Genomic DNA, 22224 nt, shown 5'->3' on the forward strand with positions numbered 1-22224 from the left:
AGAACGCGCGCGGTACATTTATACGCTTAAAAAGTTACAAACAGTCCCTTTAAAGCAGATATATCTTGTAGTCGTCTGATTCCAGCATCACTTGAATGACCTACGACATGACTTTTTACACAATGTGCGTGGCGTTCAAGTGGTTAAGTCATGAAGAACACCGCCGCTAAGCAACGGCAATATTAACGTTACTAGAAGCCACAGAGGATAACAGTTTAGGTAACATTATGCAGTAAATGTAAAGGTATAATGACAGAGGAAAAGGATGAGGCCGTTAGGAATATCAACATTTTCCTCAGACATATTATAAAATTACAAAGAAAAACAATATACTGTTAAAATTATAATATATTAACTTATTATGCACCAAAAAATTAACTTCCATAACTTCCGCCATTTCTGTCAACTTGAAGAAACACGCCACAAGTCGTGAACTCGGACTTGTGGCGTGTTTCATATGGGTCCAACTCGGTAAACACGACCCCATTTGAAGGCACCAATAGACGCCGCATTGACTCCTGGATTGTGCGTCAACGTGGGCGCCATCTTGGACCAGGCAAGACTGTAGTGAACGGGGGAGCTGCCGTTTTTCTGGATAAAAAGCACTATAATGTCTACATTTCTCAACCGATTTCAACGAGTCGGTTTATATTCAAACATTTATGATCTACGAGGAGTAACGTTAAGTTATCGTTACGTTTTTTTTTTTTTTTCAAAGATTTTGGTGAAAAAACGTTAAATACGTTAATGTCACTAACGTGCCGGTTCATGGATCAGCTGTCTGTCCTTCGATATTCAATCAATTATTAGGTCATTATTAAAAACTAGTACAATCATATCACATTTTCCTAAAAGCATCTTTCACATTATCAACTGTTCAAGTCAACGTTGCGTCTTTACAAAAAGATGTGATGCTTATTATATAGTGTTACTGAGAAGTTTTATGGACATTTTGATGCTTCTTTCCAGCATGAGAACTTGTCACTACACAGTTGCAAAGTGGAAGTTGTTCCTGGAAGTAAAAGTCCTGTTAATTTTCTACATAGACGATGTTAGATGACTGACAGCTGGATGGACTTGATACCCTCCTGAATGATTAGTACAGAAGATGAACATTAGAAAGTATCTGTTTTTTGATTGAGCAGCTGAGGCTCATGGGTATCAGAGTATTTAGAGCGATCCACCAAACCAAACTGATGGAAGACGGACTGACCTCCAGGTCTATATAGTAGGAGTTGAACAGAACGACCTCCAGCAGCAGCTCCTCTCCTCGGATGATGTAGGCCGGCAGGTTAAGGGAGATGAAGAAAAACTGGGACACTCTGAGCTGCAGGGAGATCACGTGCAAACTTTATACTATTACCAATATAATTCCTCTGTCTATACAAGTCAGCTCTACCAAAACACATACTATAAATACTCATATTATAATACTACACAACATTCAAAGGGTTAAAAGTCCTTTGAACTGAAACAGTAAAATAACAATACAGACTCTAAATAGACATCAGAAAATGATTGAAATGTCAAAGAAACAGGTTAAAAAGAAGAGACAAACATTTAGTCTAGGGATGTTTCTCCATGTGTTTTCAGGAGTATTATTTAGTCTTTATTTCTGGGTGTTATTGACGTGATGTGGATACCTCTACAGGCTCCTCTACGATGCCCAGACCCAGGTTCTCAGACATGACGAAGGCGGTGGCTGTCCAGGTTGTGATGCTGTCTGGTACAGTCAGAGTCATCTCTGCTGTGTCTGAATTACTGCGGGGGGAAAAAAACAGATAAGAAACATGATTATTTTTAACCTTCCTGTTGTCCTCGGGTAAAATTTTACCCGTTTTCAAACTTCATTCTATCATAAATATGGTTTTCTTTCATCTAACTGCCCCAAAATAACATGAATGAAAGTAATTAATTTTTTCTGGGGGGTTTTCTCAATCAAAAATTTGTTATAATTTCATGTAAATGAGGTTTATTGACCATAAATTACAAAGAAAAAAGTTTAAAACTTGTCGGAAGAAATAAATTCGGAAAAAAGTCTGAAAAAAAAGTCCATCGAAAAAAAGTCTGAAAAAAAGTCTGAAAGATGTAAAAAAAAAATGTCCATAGAAAAAAAAGTCTGAAAAAAGCCTTTAGAAAAAAAGTCTGAAAAGAAGTCTGAAAAATGTAAAAAAAAAATGTCGGTAAAAAAAAAAGTCTGAAAAAAAAGTCTGAAAAATGTCAAAAAAAAAATGTCGGTAAAAAAAAAGTGAAAAAAAAGACTGGAGAAAAAAAAGTCTGAAAAAAAGTCTGAAATATAGTCCAGAAACCCTCACCGATACTGCATTTAGCATAAAACAATATGCTGAAATCATAACATGAACCTCACTTTGTGTTGATGTCCATCCATATCCAGGTCTCTGGAAAGTTCCTGCGCTCTCGTGGCTCCTGATGTTGCTCCACATGTGAACCGTCTCCCTGGGTCATGAAAAACATTTCCTCCCCTGCTGTTTAGAAGAAGAGAAGTCCGTTACATTTGCATCCCATGGTCATAAAAAGTGACTGTGAAACGTTTGATCATTTTTAAAACTTACGAAATTCAGGCCTCGGCGGCGGTCTCATCTCGTGTAAACTGGCGTCGGTCAACGCTACGAGATCACACGTCTGCACAAAGACATGGAGGACTTGAAAAATACACATTTCACTCTACATTTGTCTGGAAAGCTTATTAAGGGTCAGCACATCTAAAGCTTCAGCAGCTTCAACAGCCGCCGACTACATTTAAATGTAAAGAGAATTACAAGTTATTCCAGTAAGGTCAAAGCTGAACATAAGGAACATAAGCCTCGTTTCCACCGCAGGAACTTTCCCTCAGAACTAAAAACATTTTGAGGAACTCATTGCGTTTCGACCGCAGGGACCAAAGGTCTAAATTAAGTTCCGGGGACATTTTACGAGGTCTTTTTAGCCCAAAGAAGGCGCTGCTCGGGAGGTAGTACTGTCTGAAAGTACAGGAACTTTCAGGGTGGAGTTTGCAGGGATGACAGTCGCTGATTGGTGAAACACACACACACAGCGCCGCTGCTTCAACTGTACGACTTCATTCTGCTGTCGGCTTCCCAACGCATTTAAAATAAAAGAGAAAAAGAGAGAGAGATCGCGAGCGGAAACGTTAGAAGAGAGAGACGTAGCGCGGCGGTGCTGTGATTGAGAGAAAGAAAAGTTATTTTCTAATTGTTTCATGGCGTTAATGTTCTAAAGCACCAAGCAGCATCTCTTAGTTTTATTTTATTCATTACATCCAACGTGCATCACGTACAAACGTGCAATACTGACTTAACAGTACAATAGTTTAGTGCTCTAATTCAGCTGTGCAATAATCTGGTTTACTCCGGCATTAACACTGCATTTATTAAACTAATATTCTTATTTATTTATACTATTCTTGTATTTTTACACACTTAAAGTCAGGGTAGACGATGTTCTCCAGTATCTCTGTGCTATTGGTTGAAATGGTCTTTACCCCCCGACAGCGATCCATTACTGATGAGCTCTGAAAAAGGAAAAGAGCCGTCATCTGTAGCTGCTGTAATCCTGTAAAAACGTCTACCAATCACTGCCTCGCGGTCCGCTTGGAAAGAACCAATCAGATGCCTCCCTGCTCGTACTCTACCCTTGGTGTGCACCAGCCTGAACTCAAAGCGCGTCGCCGCCGCTGCACGTTTCCTGGAGAATGGGAGAGAGAACTCAGCCCTGCAGTAGGACTGCCACAGTTACTTGTCATAAGGTAGCGTTGTTGAGTTGAGGTCCTCTCTCCGCTCTGTGGCGGTGAAGTAGTTACGATGCGGCGGTACATATTTCTTATTTATATTTTCTTATGATTTCTCAATGTTTATATTCTAGATTAGGAGCAAAACATAACTCAGTTTCCCCCCACGGATCAATAAAGTATTTCTGATTTAGTGATAGTTTCCTCGCTGGAGAGAGGGAAGTTGGTCCTCCACCCTCCACCCTCCACCCTACAGAAGGGAGCTTCGCTGAGCTGTGAGTCGGAGGGTGGAGGGACCGGATAGGAACTGATGTGTCTCTGAGGCTAACCTTGAAGACGGAGTAAGGATCTCCCATTGTCATCATGTCAGAGTGGGCGTCGTCGGCCGTGGCGTACTCCTTCATCTCCTTCAGCACCTGTGAAAGCAACACCAACACTTCCTCAGAGCTGCTACTGTTGCAGCCCAACAAAGAGCAGCACAACAGACACGGGACACAAAGAGAACACTTATTGTTTAAAACCTGTTCGACCGAGCGGGGATTAAAAAACAGTTCATGGTGCTTCGGTTCACATTGAACCGATACTGAGTTTTGGGCTCGGCAGATTGAGTTTCATAGAAATACCTGCAGGGGGAAAATATGGGAGCTGGAAAACAGTTGGAAGACATTAAACCGGAGAGGACCCTCGGGAGCACAGATCACTGGATGGATCGTTGTAAATGACAAAGCAGGTTGTGTGACAATCAACAGGAAACATGTGACTCAAAGCTTCAGGATTTATTTCTTTGACTGAGGGTCAGACTGAAGTCACAGCGAGCCGAGGATCTCTGATGAAACGGGTCGGTTAAACCAGTGGTTCCATACCTTTTCTTTAGGGGACCCCTTTTTTATCATTGATAAACTGACAATATTTCATATTATATTCAATGAATAACAATAACAGTACAGAACAACTGATAAACTGTACAATTAACCCAAATAGTGAACGCAATAACAGCAGGAAGTTTGTGTAAAACGAGCGATTTGGATGAGCAGATTATTTCCTGTGATTATTACAACAGAGAGGAGTTTCCCTGTTATTTTTAGGAACTTTTAATACAAATCTGTTTGTATCATGTATTTATTTTTATTTTTAACAATCGTACATATTTAATTATGACGGAGTAGTAGGGCCACATTGAGGAAAAAAAATAAATCTGAGATTTTGAGAATAAAGTCAGAAGTTTACGAGAAAAAAAGTTGTAAATATGAGAATAAAGTCAGAATATTATAAAGTAGTAATTGTATGTGTTATTTTAGAGGTTAAATAGAGCAGTGAAATGAGGAACGTGGAGCATTTTGTGAAGTTATACTTTAGTTTAGGTTTCACAAATAACAAAGTACTATACTACTAAATAATACCACATTATCATCAGTATCAGGACCTTGAAAAGATAAGTTTGTGCAAGAAACTGCATTTATTCCGAAGAAAGAACCACACAGACCTGAGAGAAATTGCCTCATTTGTGGAGGAAATCACTTTTTTTCTCGTAAAGTTATGACTTTATTCTCGTAATCTCCGATTTTTGTTCCCTCAATGTGGCCCTAATACTCCGTCGTACTTACCAGCAGGGTTCTCACCTAACTTTGTTCACCATCGTCCCAGAACCGTCCTGAAATACAACCTAAATGTGGAGTGTCCCGACTTTAAAATCTTTGTTTCTCTACATTATCATTATTTAAAATCATTCAAAGTGACCTTTAACATAAATCAATCATCAAAAATGATTTGTTTATTTTAGTTCATGAATGTATTATTCATCCAAAACATTGTTTTATGTATTTTAAAAAGTAATTTCATTGGTTTGTTATTTATAATTTGCATGTTAGTTTGGCGTTATGTGCTGTGTGTGTGTGTGTGTGTGTGTGTGTGTGTGTGTGTGTGTTTATGTTGTCAAGGAGGTTTGATAATTGTGCGCTTCACAAAACGTGCTGTCATTTTCATCGCCGTTCATTCTGACGGCTATTTTTCGTTCAACTCTCGTCCCAAAATTAATTTCCGATCCTATTTTCTTTTCGGCACCGGGACGACGGGACATCCTAAAACTCGAGCTCTGCTTAGTAGGCTTCCTTTTGGACAAATTCAGTTTTTTAATTCAGTTTTCTTCACAGAATGAATGAACTGCTGAGATGAATGCCAACTATTATGTGAAAAAAAAAAAGCTGTCCCAAACCCCTTTAAAATCAAGAAGGCCTCTGACTCCCCCTTGAAGCTTCGGCGACCCCATACGGGGTCGGGACCCCCAGATTGGGAACCAGTGTGTTAAACCAAAGTCTTGGACAAACTGGGAGAAAGTTGTTGGATGTGAACAAGCGATGACTCCGGTGTTGTTCTCACCGTCTCCTTGGTGATGTCATTGTCACCCTTCCACTTTGTCGCCTTGTCGACCACCAGGATGCCGACCAGAGAGGCGGACTCCGCCACCTGGCTTCCTCGAAACTTGGTTAAAGCTCAGAGACACCTGCCAATCATATACACAGAGGTGAGCATAGAGGTGGTACGTGCTGACAAGTATTGAATTGTTTTTGGTCAGACTTCAAGACAAATAAGTCTAGCTGCTGTAAAAACCTCATAACCACACGGATGAATTCATTTAACAAAGCCGTGTGGGAGAGCTTCAACAGACGGGTTCCAAAGTGTTTATGTTCCAATTAACATCTGAACTGAGGATCCATTAAAACCACCTCAAAGTGAACCACACCGGACAAATTCTGACGGCATGACGTCTTTTGAAATCAATTTAGTTACTACTCGATGATATAAATATTAGGGCTAACACGATAATAACTCGTTAACGCTAATTAGTTTTAACGCCGCTAATTTCTTTAACGCATTAACGCAACTTGTGATTTTTAGGTTGTAGCAGCTCAGTTTTAAAGCTAGAGTGAAGACACTGGTATCATATGAAATAACGCTAAATAACGCTCCAAACGTACGAACGTCCATTTTCAAGGGGTCCCTTGACCTCTGACCTCCAGATGTGTGAATGTGTGAGGGCTTTTGTCCAAAAACAGTCTGAAAAATGTCTGAATTTGTTTTTAAAGAATGTCAGAAAAAATGTCAGAATAATACTTGCTTGTCATAGAGTGAAGATCCTGGTATCATAGTAAACTATAAAACCTGATGAATCCATCGATACCAACCAGGTCAGACTAGCTGGTCAGGAAGGAGTTAAATAACGCTCTGAACTTACACTAAATGTTGGAGAGGTTAAACTGTCATGTCCATTTTCAAAGGGGTCCCTTGACCTCTGACCTCCAGATCAGTGAATGTAAATGGGTTCTACGGGTACCCACGAGTCTCCCCTTTACAGACATGCCCACTTTATGATAATCACATGCAGTTTGGGGCAAGTCATAGTCAAGTCAGCACACTGACACACTGACAGCTGTTGCTGCCTGTTGGGCTGCAGTTTGCCATGTTATGATTGGAGCATATTGTTTTATGCTAAATGCAGTACCTGTGAGGGTTTCTGGATCAATATCTGTCATTGTTTTGTGTTGTTAATTGATTTACAATAATAAATATATACATATATTTGCATAAAGCAGCATATTTGTCCACTCCCATGTTGATAAGAGGATTAAATACTTGATAAATCTCCCTTTAAGATACATTTCAAGCAATTAACTATGGACAATCATGCGATTAATCGCGATTAAATAATTTAATAAAAATGTTTCAGACTTTCTGTCCATGTAGCAGACTGTTGTGATTGAAGAAAGTCAAACTTTACCTCTAATCCCCTTTTTCCAACATTTCCCACACTTCTGATTGGCTCACAGATTAGGCAAATCAACTAGATTACTATTAGCTCCACTTATCTGTGCACTGTTTCACCACCTCAATAACAGATCATACTCACAATCACACTGCCAGGACACCTCAAATATCACTTCAATCAAACCTGTTACCTGGTTCTGTAAAGTCTGGGTGATGGGCAGCTGCATCACGTCGTTGACGATCTCTCCGTCGGGACGCACACAGTAGACGATGACGCAGGCCACAGGAGCCCAGCTGGTTTCTGGCTCCAGATAGAGAAAACGATATGCTTTCCCAGCAGACACCACCTGACCTCTGGACATCACCTTCACACATAGAAGACAGACGAGAGCCCTTAATTCTGTTATACAATCTACACTTAAAGCTGCAGTAACTGTTTTTGGCCACTAGGGGGTCGACAGACATATTGTGACTTTCTAAAGTTGTATAATAACAAACTTTATTTATATAGACCCCGTCCTGGTAACCATGGTGACGTGTTTAGTGGGCGGAGCGTTAAGTGGAGGCAGATTAATTCTCTGAACACGTTAGTTAACGCTGGCTGGCAAGTATTGTTGGCTTGTTTTTTTAACAATGGCTGAAGAAAATCCTAGTTTCTCTCAACATGTGCTGTCACTCTCTCTCCAGGATCACCAGTGGTAGTTGAGAAAGTTAACATTAACCAACGGGACCAGATTAGCCAACTGCAGCGCTGTAAAGATAAACTGAGGCCGTATAAATCTTTGGATGTCTATAGTTAACTATCCTTCCGTAAAGTCAGTCAGAAAGAGAGTCGGACAACATCGGAAAAGCGTTTCAGAGACGTCTGTGTCTGTGATATCTGGATTCTGTGTGCAGCGTTAGCCTCCAGTCTTTCCTTTGTTGAGCCTCCAGCGAACACCGTGACCTCGTCATGACGTTGACACAAAAAGGGTTTATAGCATTTTAGCAACATGCTGCACAAAATGTAAAAACACACAAAATCACGTGTATATTATTTACGTGTAGAAACAGAAAACATTGCAAACAAATAGCAGTGCAAAAATAAAAAACGAAATTGTGCCAACAAAGAACGATCTATAAAATTAAAAACATACAAATCTAGTCCAGAGAATGTGAGAAATTCAACTTTATTTTACAGTTGCACTCGATGTCAGTCACTCTAAATGAAAGCCTCGGGCGATTGAATGAAATGTAAATCAATTAAATGCAATATATTGACTAATGAGTGTCATAATGTTGTACTCACTATGTAGTGAAACTCAGTTATTGGAAAATTGCTCCGAACAGGCAGACTGAGGATTGAAACAGCCTGATGGAAGAGACAGTTTAATGATTATTAGGTACATCATGGAAGTAAATGTACATTCTACCTCACCACCAGTATTTCCACAAGGCTACCAGATACAACCACGCGACACAGATGTTACTACGTTCCTCATATTCACCTCTGGATGTCTGTAAGGTGTTCCTATCTGCAGGTAGGAGTGACTGGGGGATGTGTAGCTTCTATAGAGATGTAGCGTTTCATGGCTGTCCTCTAAGTCAGCCTGAAAACAAACAAACAAAAACAGATAAATATGTGTTGTTAATTGATCCAATAATAAATATATACATACATTTGCATATTTGCCCACTACCATGTTGATAAGAGTTTCAAATACTTTGTGAGTAATTTGTGATTAATCACGATTAGCTATGGACAATCGTTAATATTAAATTAAATTAAATATTTAATATATATAATAATTTAATTAATTAAAAATTAAATTAATCGTGATTAAATATTAAATATTACAGAAAATGTACCGATCAATGTAACTGCGACATCGGAACGCTGCTGCCAATTTAAAATGTGACAGTAATGATTTATTTTATGGGTCTGTTATTATAAAGGAAGTTTCCTGAAAATAATTATGTAATTTAGTATGAATTAAAGGGACTGTTTGTAACTTTTTACACATATAAATCTACCGGGTTGGGATCCCATGCGGGCTTGCGTGTGGCCGGAGTCTCTGCTCCTCTGCCTGCTTGTCTTCACTCACAAACTGCACGCGTTCTCGCTGTCTTACTCCACCTCTAGACGTGAATGCGCGCTCACGCCACACTACAGAAGAGTTAGTTTAGCTCTGAGAATATCTAGTGAATGTTCAGTGGATGTTTGTGCAGAAATAACTGCTGCAGCTCCTCCAGACCAACAGAGGTTTCCCGTGTCTTGTGAAGTGACGGGGCTCCGCAGAGAGAAACGTTATCGTCTCCGACCAAAACTCCGGCGTCTCCCCCGTTCCCTCCGGCCGCGGTCGGGAGGCTGAGGCAGGAAAAGCCAACACTAGGATCAGCATTGATTCATGGAGAGACCTTCGTCTGGTCAGCTAACATTACTGCCAAGCAGCTGAAATATAGAGTGATATTGTGGTTTTAGCTGACGTGTGTCTCCTCACTGTGTTGAGCGATGCTCCTTCATGTCTATGTAGAGCGAGCACAAGCGCCAGCAACATAGACATGACATCAACATTTTTGATTCTTACAAACAGTGCCTTCAACTGAAGTAAAGGATCTGAATTCTTCCTCCACCACTGCCTAAGAGAGGAGACACACTTGTATATTAAATACATAGTTTGATGATGCTCTGAAGATTTAATGAAAGTGAACTGGGGTAGTTCTTCATTTTTTTCCACACAGTGTGGAATTCACCAAATAACTATTAATCCCACATTTTTCAGGACCAAACTTTAGAAACTGTCCACCGCTGCCACAGAATGATGAAGACTTAGTCTAATGAATTTAAGAGTTATGAGAAATGTTGCAGCTTTTAGCCCCTGAAAATGCAAATCAATGACTTCAAAGTCGTCTTGAGACAACACTAGGATCAGCAGTGATTCATGGAGAGACCTTGGTCTGGTCAGCTAACATTACTGCCAAGCAGCTGAAATATAGAGTGATATTGTGCTTTTAGCTGACGTGTGTCTCCTCACTGTGTTGAGTGATGCTCCTTCATGTCTATGTAGAGCGAGCACAAGCGCCAGCAACAGGACGCTGACTTTAGTTGACTTAACGACCCCAGGTGAAGCTGTTAACAACACATTCTGAAAGTTACAAATAGTCCCTTTAAATGTAATTTATTTATCTACAAGTAGAAACTTTTTTATTTATATACGTTGAACTGTAAGTTTACCTGTGGACAAATCAAAAGACTATTCTAGCGATTGATCTGCTGCATTCAAATCCCAAATTCTTTCACTTTTTCTCCAGCTGTGAGTTCTCATTTGTCATTTTTTACTACACACTCGATACACAGTTAGACTGAGGATGCAGTCAGAATAAAGGGCGAGTTTAGAAGTGATAAAAAAAAGATTATCTTACATCAATTGTGAGCGTTTCCGTTTCATTCGTGATCTCGACGTTGAGACGTAGGATTCCGTCTCGAGGGACATTATACTCCATTATTTTAGGCAGCATCTCCTCTGGATGTTCTGAAGGGCCCGACATGTTCGACTCTTCCTCCTTCATTTCCCACTTCCACGGACTTTGCTTTCGCTGTACCGCTGTCACTTTAACCATCTTGTGAGAATCCCGCGGTGACAGCGGCCGATTGTTGTATGTACTTATCTTCAGCTGCAAAATCAAGAAAACTATTTACAATATGCTTTTTACGTTGAGTCATTTATGTAGAAACATAGAGCGGTGTGTAAAATCTATGGTGTACGCCACAGAATGTGCAATAAGAAGCCGTTATCATCGGATGTCAGGACCTGATATGTTAATCACACTTTTTGTATTTTGTAATGAGAACTAGTCGTGTGGAATGAAAGTGTTGCTTATTATGGAGGTTTTTTTTATCATAGAATACCAGTTTTGATAACTGCTATTTACAGAAGAGAGTGCACATTCATCTAGTCCAGGGGTCAGCAACCTTTACTATCAGAAGAGCCATTCAAAACTAAATAAATAAATAATTGCATTGTGGTAAAGGTAACACAGTTTATAGTCTAAGTATTTAGTATATTAGTCTAATGCAGTGAGGGCCAAAGAGACAATGTACTACGGAGTATCAGGGCCACATTGAGGGAAGAAACATCTGAGATTTACAGAATAAAATCATAACTTTACGGGAACAAAAATGCTAATATTACGAGAATAAAGTCATAACTTTATGAGAAAAAAAGTCGTAATATTACGAGAATAAATTCATAACTTTACGAGAAAAAAAGTCGTAACATTACGAGAATAAAGTCATAACTTTACGAGAAAGAAATAAAATAACATGTAAAATTACTCATTTATAATATTATGACTTTATTCTCGTAATATGACTTTATTATTGAAATCTCAGATTAATTTTTTTCCTCAATGTGGTCCTAATACTCCGTCATACCATAGACCTACAACAACGATAAATAAAAAATTAACATGTAAACAAAAAACAGTTATTCATTTCCATGTTTATAAATCCACAGGGAGCCGCTGGAGAGGAGCTGAAGAGACGCAGGTTGCTGACCTCTGAACTGGGTAAATGTGCACCCACAGTCTCAACACAACTGAAAACAGACATTTTACACGATAAAGTAAAGTATATTTAATGACAAAAAATGAAATGGAGAACGTATAAAAAAAAATAAAAAATGTCAAACTATAGTAAAGAAGGTCGATTCAAACTTTATAAAAACGATTTGCCTCCCTTACCGTGAAAACGAAGTTCGTAGAGGGTCTGAGTATTTGAGGATAGGCATCAAAGGAAATTGTATATTGGGACTTTGTCAAAGACACCTTTGCTGTACTGTTATATGTGAGACCTGAAATATGAGAAGCATTCACAGTGACGTTAATAATCAGTGCTATCTGATTAATAAACAAACTCCACTGCAGTATAGAACAACTCCAGGCAGTAATGCTTTGATTGAAATAGCTGTAAGTCTATTGAATGCTGATTAACTTTGAGCTAACGGGACAATAAGACTAAGCAGTTTATTTAAAAGACGTATTTATACCAGGGCTGTCAAAGTTAACACGATAATAACGCGTTAACGCAAATTCGTTTTAACGCCACAAACGATGTACTGGAATGAGTAGTTTTACATTTATCAATACGTGATCCCCTGAACGAGCGTAGCCTTGAGGTAGAAACTGATTACCTGTGAGGTGTTCAGTCACATGAGCCACAATCATTAGATACTCATCGTCCATGTATCCGTCACTGAAGAGCATCTCTGGATCTCTACTTCTCATTGGGCTGTCGTCGAAATCAGGAACTTTAAAATAAAAGTACTTGGAGCCGTCGATCTAAATCAAAGCAACGATGAAGCCATTAAGGATATTCATTCATTATCAGTTGATATGTTGATTAGACTTGTTATCTGATTGATTGGTTAGCAAACAATAAGTCAAGCATAATGATAAATGTGTTACTTAAATGATTGATTTACTCGTCTTTTTAGCACTGGATGCAGTACAAAAAACATTTACACAGAAAAGAGCAGGTAACATGACAATATAACATCAATTCAACACAATAGAGTTCTGCAGGAATGAGTCCTAAAACCCAGAAATGAGTTTTAGCACTTCCTGTTCCCTCGTCTGGAAGTCAGTGGGTTTTTAGTTAGATGTCTGAAATAAGGTCTGTGGTTAACACAAGCTGAAGAGACATAAAATACATCAATAAATATCCCACTTGTGAATTTTGAAGCTTTTATGTGTCTTAAAAAAGGCGGTTTGCTAACAAGTGGTGAAATGAGACGACTAAACGCCATCACGCCGAGTCGTCCTCCTTTACAGCCTCGTTGTGTTTACTCACGCTCATATTTTTTTCAGACTTTTTTTTCGGACATTTTTAAGATATTTTTTTTCGGACATTTTTTGTCCGACATTTTTCAGACTTTTTTGTCCGACATTTTTTGTCCGACATTTTTTGTCCGACATTTTTAAGATATTTTTTTTCGGACATTTTTCAGATCTGTTTTTTCAGACTTTTTTTGTCCGACATTTTTTGTCCGACATTTTTCAGATATTTTTTTTCAGATATTCTTTTTCAGAATTTTTTTGTCTGACATTTTACAGATATTTTTTTTCAGACTTTTTTTTCAGATATTTTTTTCAGACTTTTTTTTCGAACATTTTTCAGATATTTTTTTTCAGACTTTTTTTTTATAGACATTTTTCAGATATTCTTTTTCAGACTTTTTTTTCGGACATTTTTCAGATATTTTTTTTCTGACATTTTTCAGATATTTTTTTTCAGACTTTTTTTTCAGATATTTTTTCAGACTTTTTTTTCGGACATTTTTCAGATTTTTTTTTCAGACTTTTTTTTATAGACATTTTTCAGATATTCTTTTTCAGACTTTTTTTTCGGACATTTTTGTCCGACATTTTTTGTCCGACATTTTTAAGATATTTTTTTTCGGACATTTTTTTCGGACATTTTTCAGATCTGTTTTTTCAGACTTTTTTTGTCCGACATTTTTTGTCCGACATTTTTCAGATATTTTTTTTCAGATATTCTTTTTCAGAATTTTTTTGTCTGACATTTTACAGATATTTTTTTTCAGACTTTTTTTTCGGACATTTTTCAGATATTTTTTTTCAGACTTTTTTTTCGAACATTTTTCAGATATTTTTTTTCAGACTTTTTTTTTATAGACATTTTTCAGATATTCTTTTTCAGACTTTTTTTTCTGACATTTTTCAGATATTTTTTTTCTGACATTTTTCAGATATTTTTTTTCAGACTTTTTTTTCAGACTTTTTTTCGGACATTTTTCAGATTTTTTTTTCAGACTTTTTTTTATAGACATTTTTCAGATATTCTTTTTCAGACTTTTTTTTCGGACATTTTTGTCCGACATTTTTAAGATATTTTTTTTCGGACATTTTTTTCGGACATTTTTCAGATCTGTTTTTTCAGACTTTTTTTGTCCGACATTTTTTGTCCGACATTTTTCAGATATTTTTTTTCAGATATTCTTTTTCAGAATTTTTTTGTCCGACATTTTTTTTCGGACATTTTTCAGATATTTTTTTTCAGACTTTTTTTTCGAACATTTTTCAGATATTTTTTTTCAGACTTTTTTTTTATAGACATTTTTCAGATATTCTTTTTCAGACTTTTTTTTCGGACATTTTTCAGATATTTTTTTTCTGACATTTTTCAGATATTTTTTTTCAGACTTTTTTTTCAGATTTTTTTTTCAGACTTTTTTTTCGGACATTTTTCAGATTTTTTTTTCAGACTTTTTTTTATAGACATTTTTCAGATATTCTTTTTCAGACTTTTTTTTCGGACATTTTTCAGATTTTTTTTTTCGGACATTTTTCAGATTCTTTTTTTTTTCAGACATTTTTCAGAACTTTTTTTTCAGACTTTTTTCAGATCTTTTTCTTCGGAATTTTTTTCAGATCTTTTTTTTCAGACTTTTTTTCAGGTCTTTTTTTTCAGACTTTTTTGTCCGACATTTTTCAGATCTTTTTTTTCAGACTTTTTTTTGTCCGATATAAAAAAGGCTGTTTGCTAACAAGCGGCTAAATGAGACGACTAAACATCATCACACCGGTTTGTCCTCGTTGTGTTTACTCACGCTCATGTGACCATAGTGTAGTTGGTTTATAGGCTAACGTTAGCTTTTTACTTCTGCTGATTGCATTCACACTTCAAAAACCACACATAACATTTGCGAAGATCGTGTCAGTATCATAAACGTTTGTTTGCCACAGAGTTTATATTTTCTACAGTAATCCAAAACCCAATGGAACAATCTCATTGACTGTTAGTGGAGGGAACCACTCACTTCTGCTAACTTCCTGGTTGGCCTACAAAAATATGTCGTCCCTGCAGCACTATTTGATGAGATTCTGAGATTCTGATCCATATTTTCCTCAGTTTGCTTCCAAATCACAGTCAGGAGCTTTAAATAAAATGACACACCTTGTCGTGTTGATTATAAGCCTCTTTAAATCCGTGATAGTTATGGAGGAACGTTACATTCACGTATCCCTGAACAAGCGCGCCGTGCGTATACCTGAGGATGAAAACACAAACATGTCAATAGAAGTATTAAACGGCATTGAAAACTGTACCACAGAAACAAAGGTTCTCACATTGCTTTGACCGTGCAAACCACAGTGTCTTCCCGATAAACGACATCCTCAGTCTCGATCGCAACTTCAAACTTTGGCAGAACTGCAATCAGACACACAATAAAAAAAAACATCAAATATCACAATTAAAACATAGGTAATAGTTATTTTACTCTCAAACAATTAAATGATATTTAATAATGTTTATTCATTATTAGTAATGCTATAATTCATGTTATTTCCACAGTTTATTGTTGCACTCATTATAACATTTTATATACTATATTAAGTATTTGTTAATAATTACAAAAAGATTTGTAAACCTTTAAGAGATAGTTTGTAAAACATCTATAAACATTACAAAGATAAATATTTGTAACACTTTGTTAACAGTTAATATAAACAGATTATATAAACATTATTTGGATGAATATTATAAAGTTGAAACTGATGATTATAATAACTTGTTAAATGTTAAATAAATACTTTGTAAAGCATCTATAAACATTATTTAATGGATACTAATTAGTTTCTGGTCTATTTATCTATGTAATGTTTATGAATTTACAAATTACTTGTTAATTATTAACAAATACTTAATATAGTATATAAAATGTTATAATATGTGCAACAATAAACTGTTAATAAATACTTTACTAATGTAATCAGAGTGTAATAGTTATCATCTCTTATCAGCTATGATACAATATATAATTTAGAAACTAATTATTTAATATTAAAAAAACTAATGATAAAATAATTAGTAAACAGACTCCAACACATTAATTATTAAACATAAATAAACATTGTTATTCATCATTTCATTATTTATTAACAGTAAAATAAGTATTAATTAAGTTGAATTAGCTATTAATTTACCATTTATAAATGATGGTTATTATAAAGTGTTACCCATCCGGTTATATTATCGTGTTTTCCCAATAATCAATCAATCAAAGTATTTCTGATTCTGAAATGAATATAAAGTCAGAGAAAACGTACGTACCGTAATGAGCCACGTTGAAATGCTTCTCACTTGACACACTCTGTAAAACACCAGGACGACAAACAGGTTTCATAACAACATGAATTTTGCTCTGGTGCTCTTGGAGAAGTTAGAGGAAGTAGACACATGGGAACTATATACAAAATATGGAAATAAGATTGATGGATTATATTCACCAGAAGTATAAAACATTACATGTTCCTTATAAATTAAAAAGAAAATACCACTAATCTGTGAGGGAAATGTCTTTATTCTTTTTATTCAAAAAAATGTAATAAATAATTCCTGACAATGATCCTGATATATTTGACTTCAGGCCATCTCTGACTACATACATGCTGAAAATCAAACATTTTTACTGGATTCATTTAGATATTTTAACATGTAAAAGTCCTTAGAAGTATGATTCAACTAGTTCCCCATGGTCTAGTGTTAAAATAGTTAACAAAGATCACAATACATATCAAATCGGCACCCAAGAATCGTGATCTTATCGAATCCATAGTAATAGGGCAAGTAGATTAAAATACACTGTGTAATGAATATTTTCCTACAGACATATTGCTTCATGTTATTTTTAATAGAAGTTCATCCAACTTCCATCCAAGATGTATTCTAAATTAATCTAAGAAAATCTGAGATGAGTTCCTGCAGTATTTCCTAATTATATCTTGCTTTAGATCATTAATTATAGCCGTTAGAGTTGGTCATGACATCTTTAGGTGTGATTTCTATTTTTATTATTTTTGATCAATTAATGTTTTATTTAATTTTGGATGTGTGATTTAAACATTTTTCATATCTGAGATGATAATCTTTTTTATTTCTTCTTGTGCTGTTAAAGGATGCACTTAGTGGACTGGGTGAGATGTAGCAGACTTACAGCGACTGTAGTGACGACGGTCCATTCACCCAGAGGCGGGTTTTCAGACAGCCGGAACTCTTTGGACACGACCCCGAGGACGCTGTCCAGGGACAGCCACTGTCTGAGCCGGTTTCCCCTCGGATCCTGGATCAGGTACGACATGGATACAGAGAGATTAAATCATGCTTTATAACAGAGGACAGTCAAGAAACAAACACAAAAACATGTTTATTCATTTACTGAAGGAGTTTATTTCACAACAATGACCCGCTAGCTGTACATTATCCTGCTTATTACACGGCTACTTACTTAAGTAATCAATAATTTGACACAAAAACGGTCCTCCAGTCCGACATCAGAACTGCACCCATAGCAACGGTCTGTTATACATAGCAACGGTCTGTTATACATAGCAGCGGTCTGTTATATACATAGCAATGGTCTGCTATAAAGAAATAACAGACCGTAGAACAGAATCAGAATCAGAATCAGAATGGTGTTTATTGCCAGGTGTAAGAGGTATACACTAGGAATTTTCTTTGGCATTTTTGGTGCGAGACAAACAGTATAATATAATAACAAAAGAATGGATAAAAACAAAAGAATAGATAAAAGAATAGATAAAAACATTAGAATAAAATAATAAAAATGTACAATTTACAAATTACAAATAAGCTATAAACATGATATAAAGATAGTGCAAATATTGAGAGAGGGGGGAGAGTCAGTGTCGGCAGGGGGGGCAGTAGTGTGTGTGTGAGGGAGAGACAGTCACAGGGGGGCGGATGGGCTGTTGGAGAGCCCCACTGCCATGGGGAAGAAACTGTTTTTATGGCGTGAGGTTTTGGTCCTGATGGACCTTAACCTCCTGCCAGATGGCAGAGTCTGAAAAAGATGGTGTCCAGGATGGGAGGGGTCGGCCACAATCTTCCCTACCCTCCTTAAGGTCCTGGAGGTGTACAGCTCCTGGAGGGAGGGAAGGTTGCAGCCGATCGCCTTCTCTGCAGCACGGATGACCCGCTGCAGCCTGGCCTTGTCCCTGGCGGTGGCAGCGGCGAACCAGACGGTGATGGAGGAGGTGAGGATGGACTCGATGATGGCCGAGTAAAAGTGCACCATCATGGTCTGTGGCAGGTTGAATTTCTTCAACTGCCTCAGGAAGTACATCCTCTGCTGGGCCTTACTAGTGAGGGAGCTAATGTTTAGCTCCCACTTGAGGTCCTGGGCGATGGTCGTGCCCAGGAAACGGAACGACTCCGCCGTGTTGACTGGGGAGCCGCGCAGGATGAGAGGGGGGAGCGGGGCTGAGTTCCTCCTGAAGTCCACTGCCATCTCCACTGTCTTCAGGGCGTTCAGCTCCATGTGGTTCTGGCTGCACCAGGATGCCAGATGGTCAACCTCCCATCTGTAGGCAGACTCGTCACCCTCGGAGATGAGGCCGATGAGAGTGGTGTCGTCTGCAAACTTAAGGAGCTTGACAGATTGGTGTCTGGAGGTGCAGCCGTTGGTGTACAGGGAGAAGAGCAGTGGGGAGAGAACGCAGCCTTGGGGGGCACCGGTGCTGATGGTCTGGGTGTCGGAGACTTGCTTCCCCAGCCTTACGTGCTGACTCCTGTCTGTTAGAAAGTCTGTGATCCACCTGCAGGTGGAGTCAGGCACGCTCAGCAGGGAAAGCTTGTCCTGTAGCAGAGCTGGGCTGATGGTGTTGAATGCGGAACTGAAGTCCACAAACGGGATCCTGGCATAGGAGCCAGGGGAGTCCAGATGCTGGAGAATGTAATGAAGGGCTAAATTTACTGCGTCGTCTACAGATCTGTTAGGTCTGTAGGCGAACTGCAGTGGGTCCAGCAGGGGGTTGGTTATTGTCTTTAGGTGTTGGAGCACAAGTCGTTCAAAGGTCTTCATTATCACAGAGGTCAGAGCGACGGGTCTGTAGTCCTGAAGACCTGTGATCCTTGGCTTCTTGGGGACCGGGATGATGGTGGAGGCTTTGAAGCAGGACGGCACCCTGCAGTTTTCCAGGGAGGTGTTGAAAATCCCTGTAAACACTGGAGACAACTGGTCTGCACAGTGTTTCAGGGTTGCAGGTGAGACAGAGTCTGGGCCGGCTGCTTTGCGGGGGTTTTGTCCTTTGAAGAGCCTGTTGACTTCCTCCTCTTGGATGGACAGAGGTGTGAAGGGGGGGAGGGGTGTGCACAGGCTGGGTGCTTGTGGAGAAAGCTGGGGGGTGCTTGTGTTAACTGCTGGTGGCTGATGGCTGGGGGGAGAGGAGATGTAGTCAGGACCGTCACTACGTCTGTCAAATCTGCAGTAAAACTCATTCAGCTCATTTGCCAGTCGGAGGTCATTCGTGGAGTGGGACGGTTTGGGCTTATAGTTTGTGATCTGTCTCAGCCCTTTCCAGACTGAGGCAGAATCACTGGCTGAGAACTGCTCTTGTAGTTTCTCTGAATACTGCCGTTTGGCCTCCCTCACCGCCTTGCCAAACGCGTATTTAGCCTCTTTAAAGCCCTCCCTGTCACCACTCCTAAATGCCTCTTCCTTAACCAAACGAAGCTGTTTGAGTTTGGCTGTGAACCAGGGCTTCTCGTTGTTATAGTGAACCCTGGTGCGCGTCGGTATACAGCTGTCCTCACAGAAGCTGATATATGACGTCACAGCCTCTGCATACTCGTCCAGACTGTCAGTGGCGGTCCTAAACATCTCCCAGTCCGTGCAGTCCAGGCACTCACGCAGATCCTCCACCGCCTCGCTGCTCCACTTCTTGGTCGTCCTCACAACCGGTCTAGCCAGTTTGACCCTCTGCCTGTAAGAGGGGATGAGATGGACCAAGACGTGGTCGGAGTTTCCCAGCGCAGCGCGGGGAACGGCGTGATATGCGTCTCTGATGTTGCAGTAGCACTTGTCCAGCGTGTTCTCCTCTCTGGTCGGACATTTAATAAACTGTTTGTATTTTGGGAGCTCCTGTGATAAGTTCCCCTTGTTAAAGTCCCCAAGAACGATAACAAGAGAGTCCGGGTTTTTTCTCTCCACCTCCCGTATCTGGTCTGCAAGCAGCCGCTGCGCGAGCTCCACGTGAGCCTGAGGCGGGATGTAAACACCGACCAGAATGAAGGAGGAGAATTCACGGGGGGAATAAAATGGTTTAGAGTTGATAATAAAGGATTCCAGATCCGGAGAACATGTCCGCAGAAGCACTGTCACGTCCTTGCACCAGCCGTCGTTAACATAGAAACATATTCCCCCTCCCTTTGACTTGTGTGATAGCTCCGGGTCGCGGTCGGCTCGGAACAGCTGGAAGCCGGGAAGCTGCAGCGCAGAGTCCGGTATAGTTCCACACAACCACGACTCAGTAAAACACAAGACAGAAGAGAGGGAAAAGTCTCTGTTGGTACTGACCATCAGCAGCAACTCGTCCACTTTGTTGCACAGTGAGCGCACGTTGGAGAGGAATATCGCAGGCAGCGGAGTTTTTAGTCCTCTCTGTCTGAAGCGATTCAGCGCTCCGGAGCGCTTTCCTCTCCGGCGCTTCGCCGCTCGGCCGAGGGCCACAGCTCCCAGCAAAACGTGCATTAAAACTGCTGAAGGTGCCAGAAAGTTGGGGAAAAGATCTGCTGGGGTAGATTCCCTGAGGTTAAGGATGTCTTCTCTAGAGAAGACAATCCGTGAACTTCCACCAAAAACTAAAGAAACACAAAAAAACAAGAAAAACAGAGCGCACCAAATCGCCGAGGCAGCCGTAGTTAGCGCCATCTTGGATGTGTTTTAACTGTAATAACTGAAGTTAACAGTAGCTGTGGTGGATTTTTTTAATGTTTTTTTTTTTTTTATAGTTTTTGTTGGGAATTGTATTGTGTTGATTAATGTCCTGAGAATATTGTGGGTTTTAATTTTTGGGCGAACTGTTCCTTTAAATTCACAGCTGTACGGCAGTCAGACTGGTTGCATGAAAACTAAGACTACAGTGGATTCTTCGATTGACTGATAATGAAGATGTTTGATTATTCATATGCTGAAATATACAGTGATTTGGAGAGTTCAACAATACTGTATATTGAATATCAGACTCACTCTGATGATGATGTCCACCGGGCTGACGTAGGGTTTCCCGTCGGGGTGAATGGACACCGCTCTGATCTTCACCAGCTGCCCGGGCCGATAGTTCCGTTTGTCCGTCTGAATGAAGGTGGAGAAGCCTTTGGGGTCGAAGTGCAGCTGTGTTGAGTTGGAGAAAACCTGGACGCTGCCTTTATGACCTTTGACCTCCAGGGTGTACGGGTGGCTGTGGCTGGACTCGCTCTCGTTGATCTGGAGGGGTGCAACATTTAGGTGTTGAAGTTTAACACAACCGTTTTTACCTCGGAGAAATGTTTGTAATTCTAAAAATCCAAATTTTCCAGAGACAATTATTCCATTTAATAATGGAAATCCAAGATACCTGAGTGACCTTTGAGGAAATCTGTTTTAGAAGAGCTAAAAGCTTCTCAGGTGTCTGTAAACTAAAGGACGGCAGACAAGATAAGAGGCTTTAACTTTGGACCTGCTCAACATGTCTGATTTGTACGTCATTGTATCAAAAGTTTACACTTCAAGGGAACGCCTCTGCTTTGAAAACAGGTTAGCATTCTAACATTTGCTGATTAGCAATAAACACACAGTACAGCTGAGGCTGATGGGAATGTCATCAGTGTTGCAGGTTGATCAGGTCATAAAGTAAACTTTTTGATCTGATGA

At 39.2% G+C, this 22224-nt stretch overlaps 1 protein-coding gene across 1 annotated transcript in view; it reads right to left on the reverse strand.

The window, feature by feature from the left end:
* cd109 (CD109 molecule) overlaps positions 1 to 22224 on the reverse strand; it is a 39676-nt gene that overhangs the window by 10938 nt on the left and 6514 nt on the right. The window contains exons 6-23 of the mRNA XM_074616475.1: positions 21562 to 21798; positions 17509 to 17634; positions 16626 to 16665; positions 15641 to 15722; positions 15468 to 15561; positions 12682 to 12829; positions 12233 to 12342; positions 10913 to 11164; positions 8998 to 9099; positions 8799 to 8861; positions 7702 to 7875; positions 6204 to 6248; positions 6125 to 6172; positions 4078 to 4164; positions 2574 to 2643; positions 2369 to 2486; positions 1644 to 1761; positions 1214 to 1327 (exon numbers count right to left, since the gene is read on the reverse strand). Of these exons, the coding sequence (XP_074472576.1) occupies positions 1214 to 1327; positions 1644 to 1761; positions 2369 to 2486; positions 2574 to 2643; positions 4078 to 4164; positions 6125 to 6172; positions 6204 to 6248; positions 7702 to 7875; positions 8799 to 8861; positions 8998 to 9099; positions 10913 to 11164; positions 12233 to 12342; positions 12682 to 12829; positions 15468 to 15561; positions 15641 to 15722; positions 16626 to 16665; positions 17509 to 17634; positions 21562 to 21798 (2028 nt within the window). The remainder of the gene's footprint in view (positions 1 to 1213; positions 1328 to 1643; positions 1762 to 2368; positions 2487 to 2573; positions 2644 to 4077; positions 4165 to 6124; positions 6173 to 6203; positions 6249 to 7701; positions 7876 to 8798; positions 8862 to 8997; positions 9100 to 10912; positions 11165 to 12232; positions 12343 to 12681; positions 12830 to 15467; positions 15562 to 15640; positions 15723 to 16625; positions 16666 to 17508; positions 17635 to 21561; positions 21799 to 22224) is intronic.

Source organism: Sebastes fasciatus, chromosome 18, assembly GCF_043250625.1.
Source record: "Sebastes fasciatus isolate fSebFas1 chromosome 18, fSebFas1.pri, whole genome shotgun sequence".
NCBI classification, from domain to species: Eukaryota; Metazoa; Chordata; class Actinopteri; order Perciformes; family Sebastidae; genus Sebastes; species Sebastes fasciatus.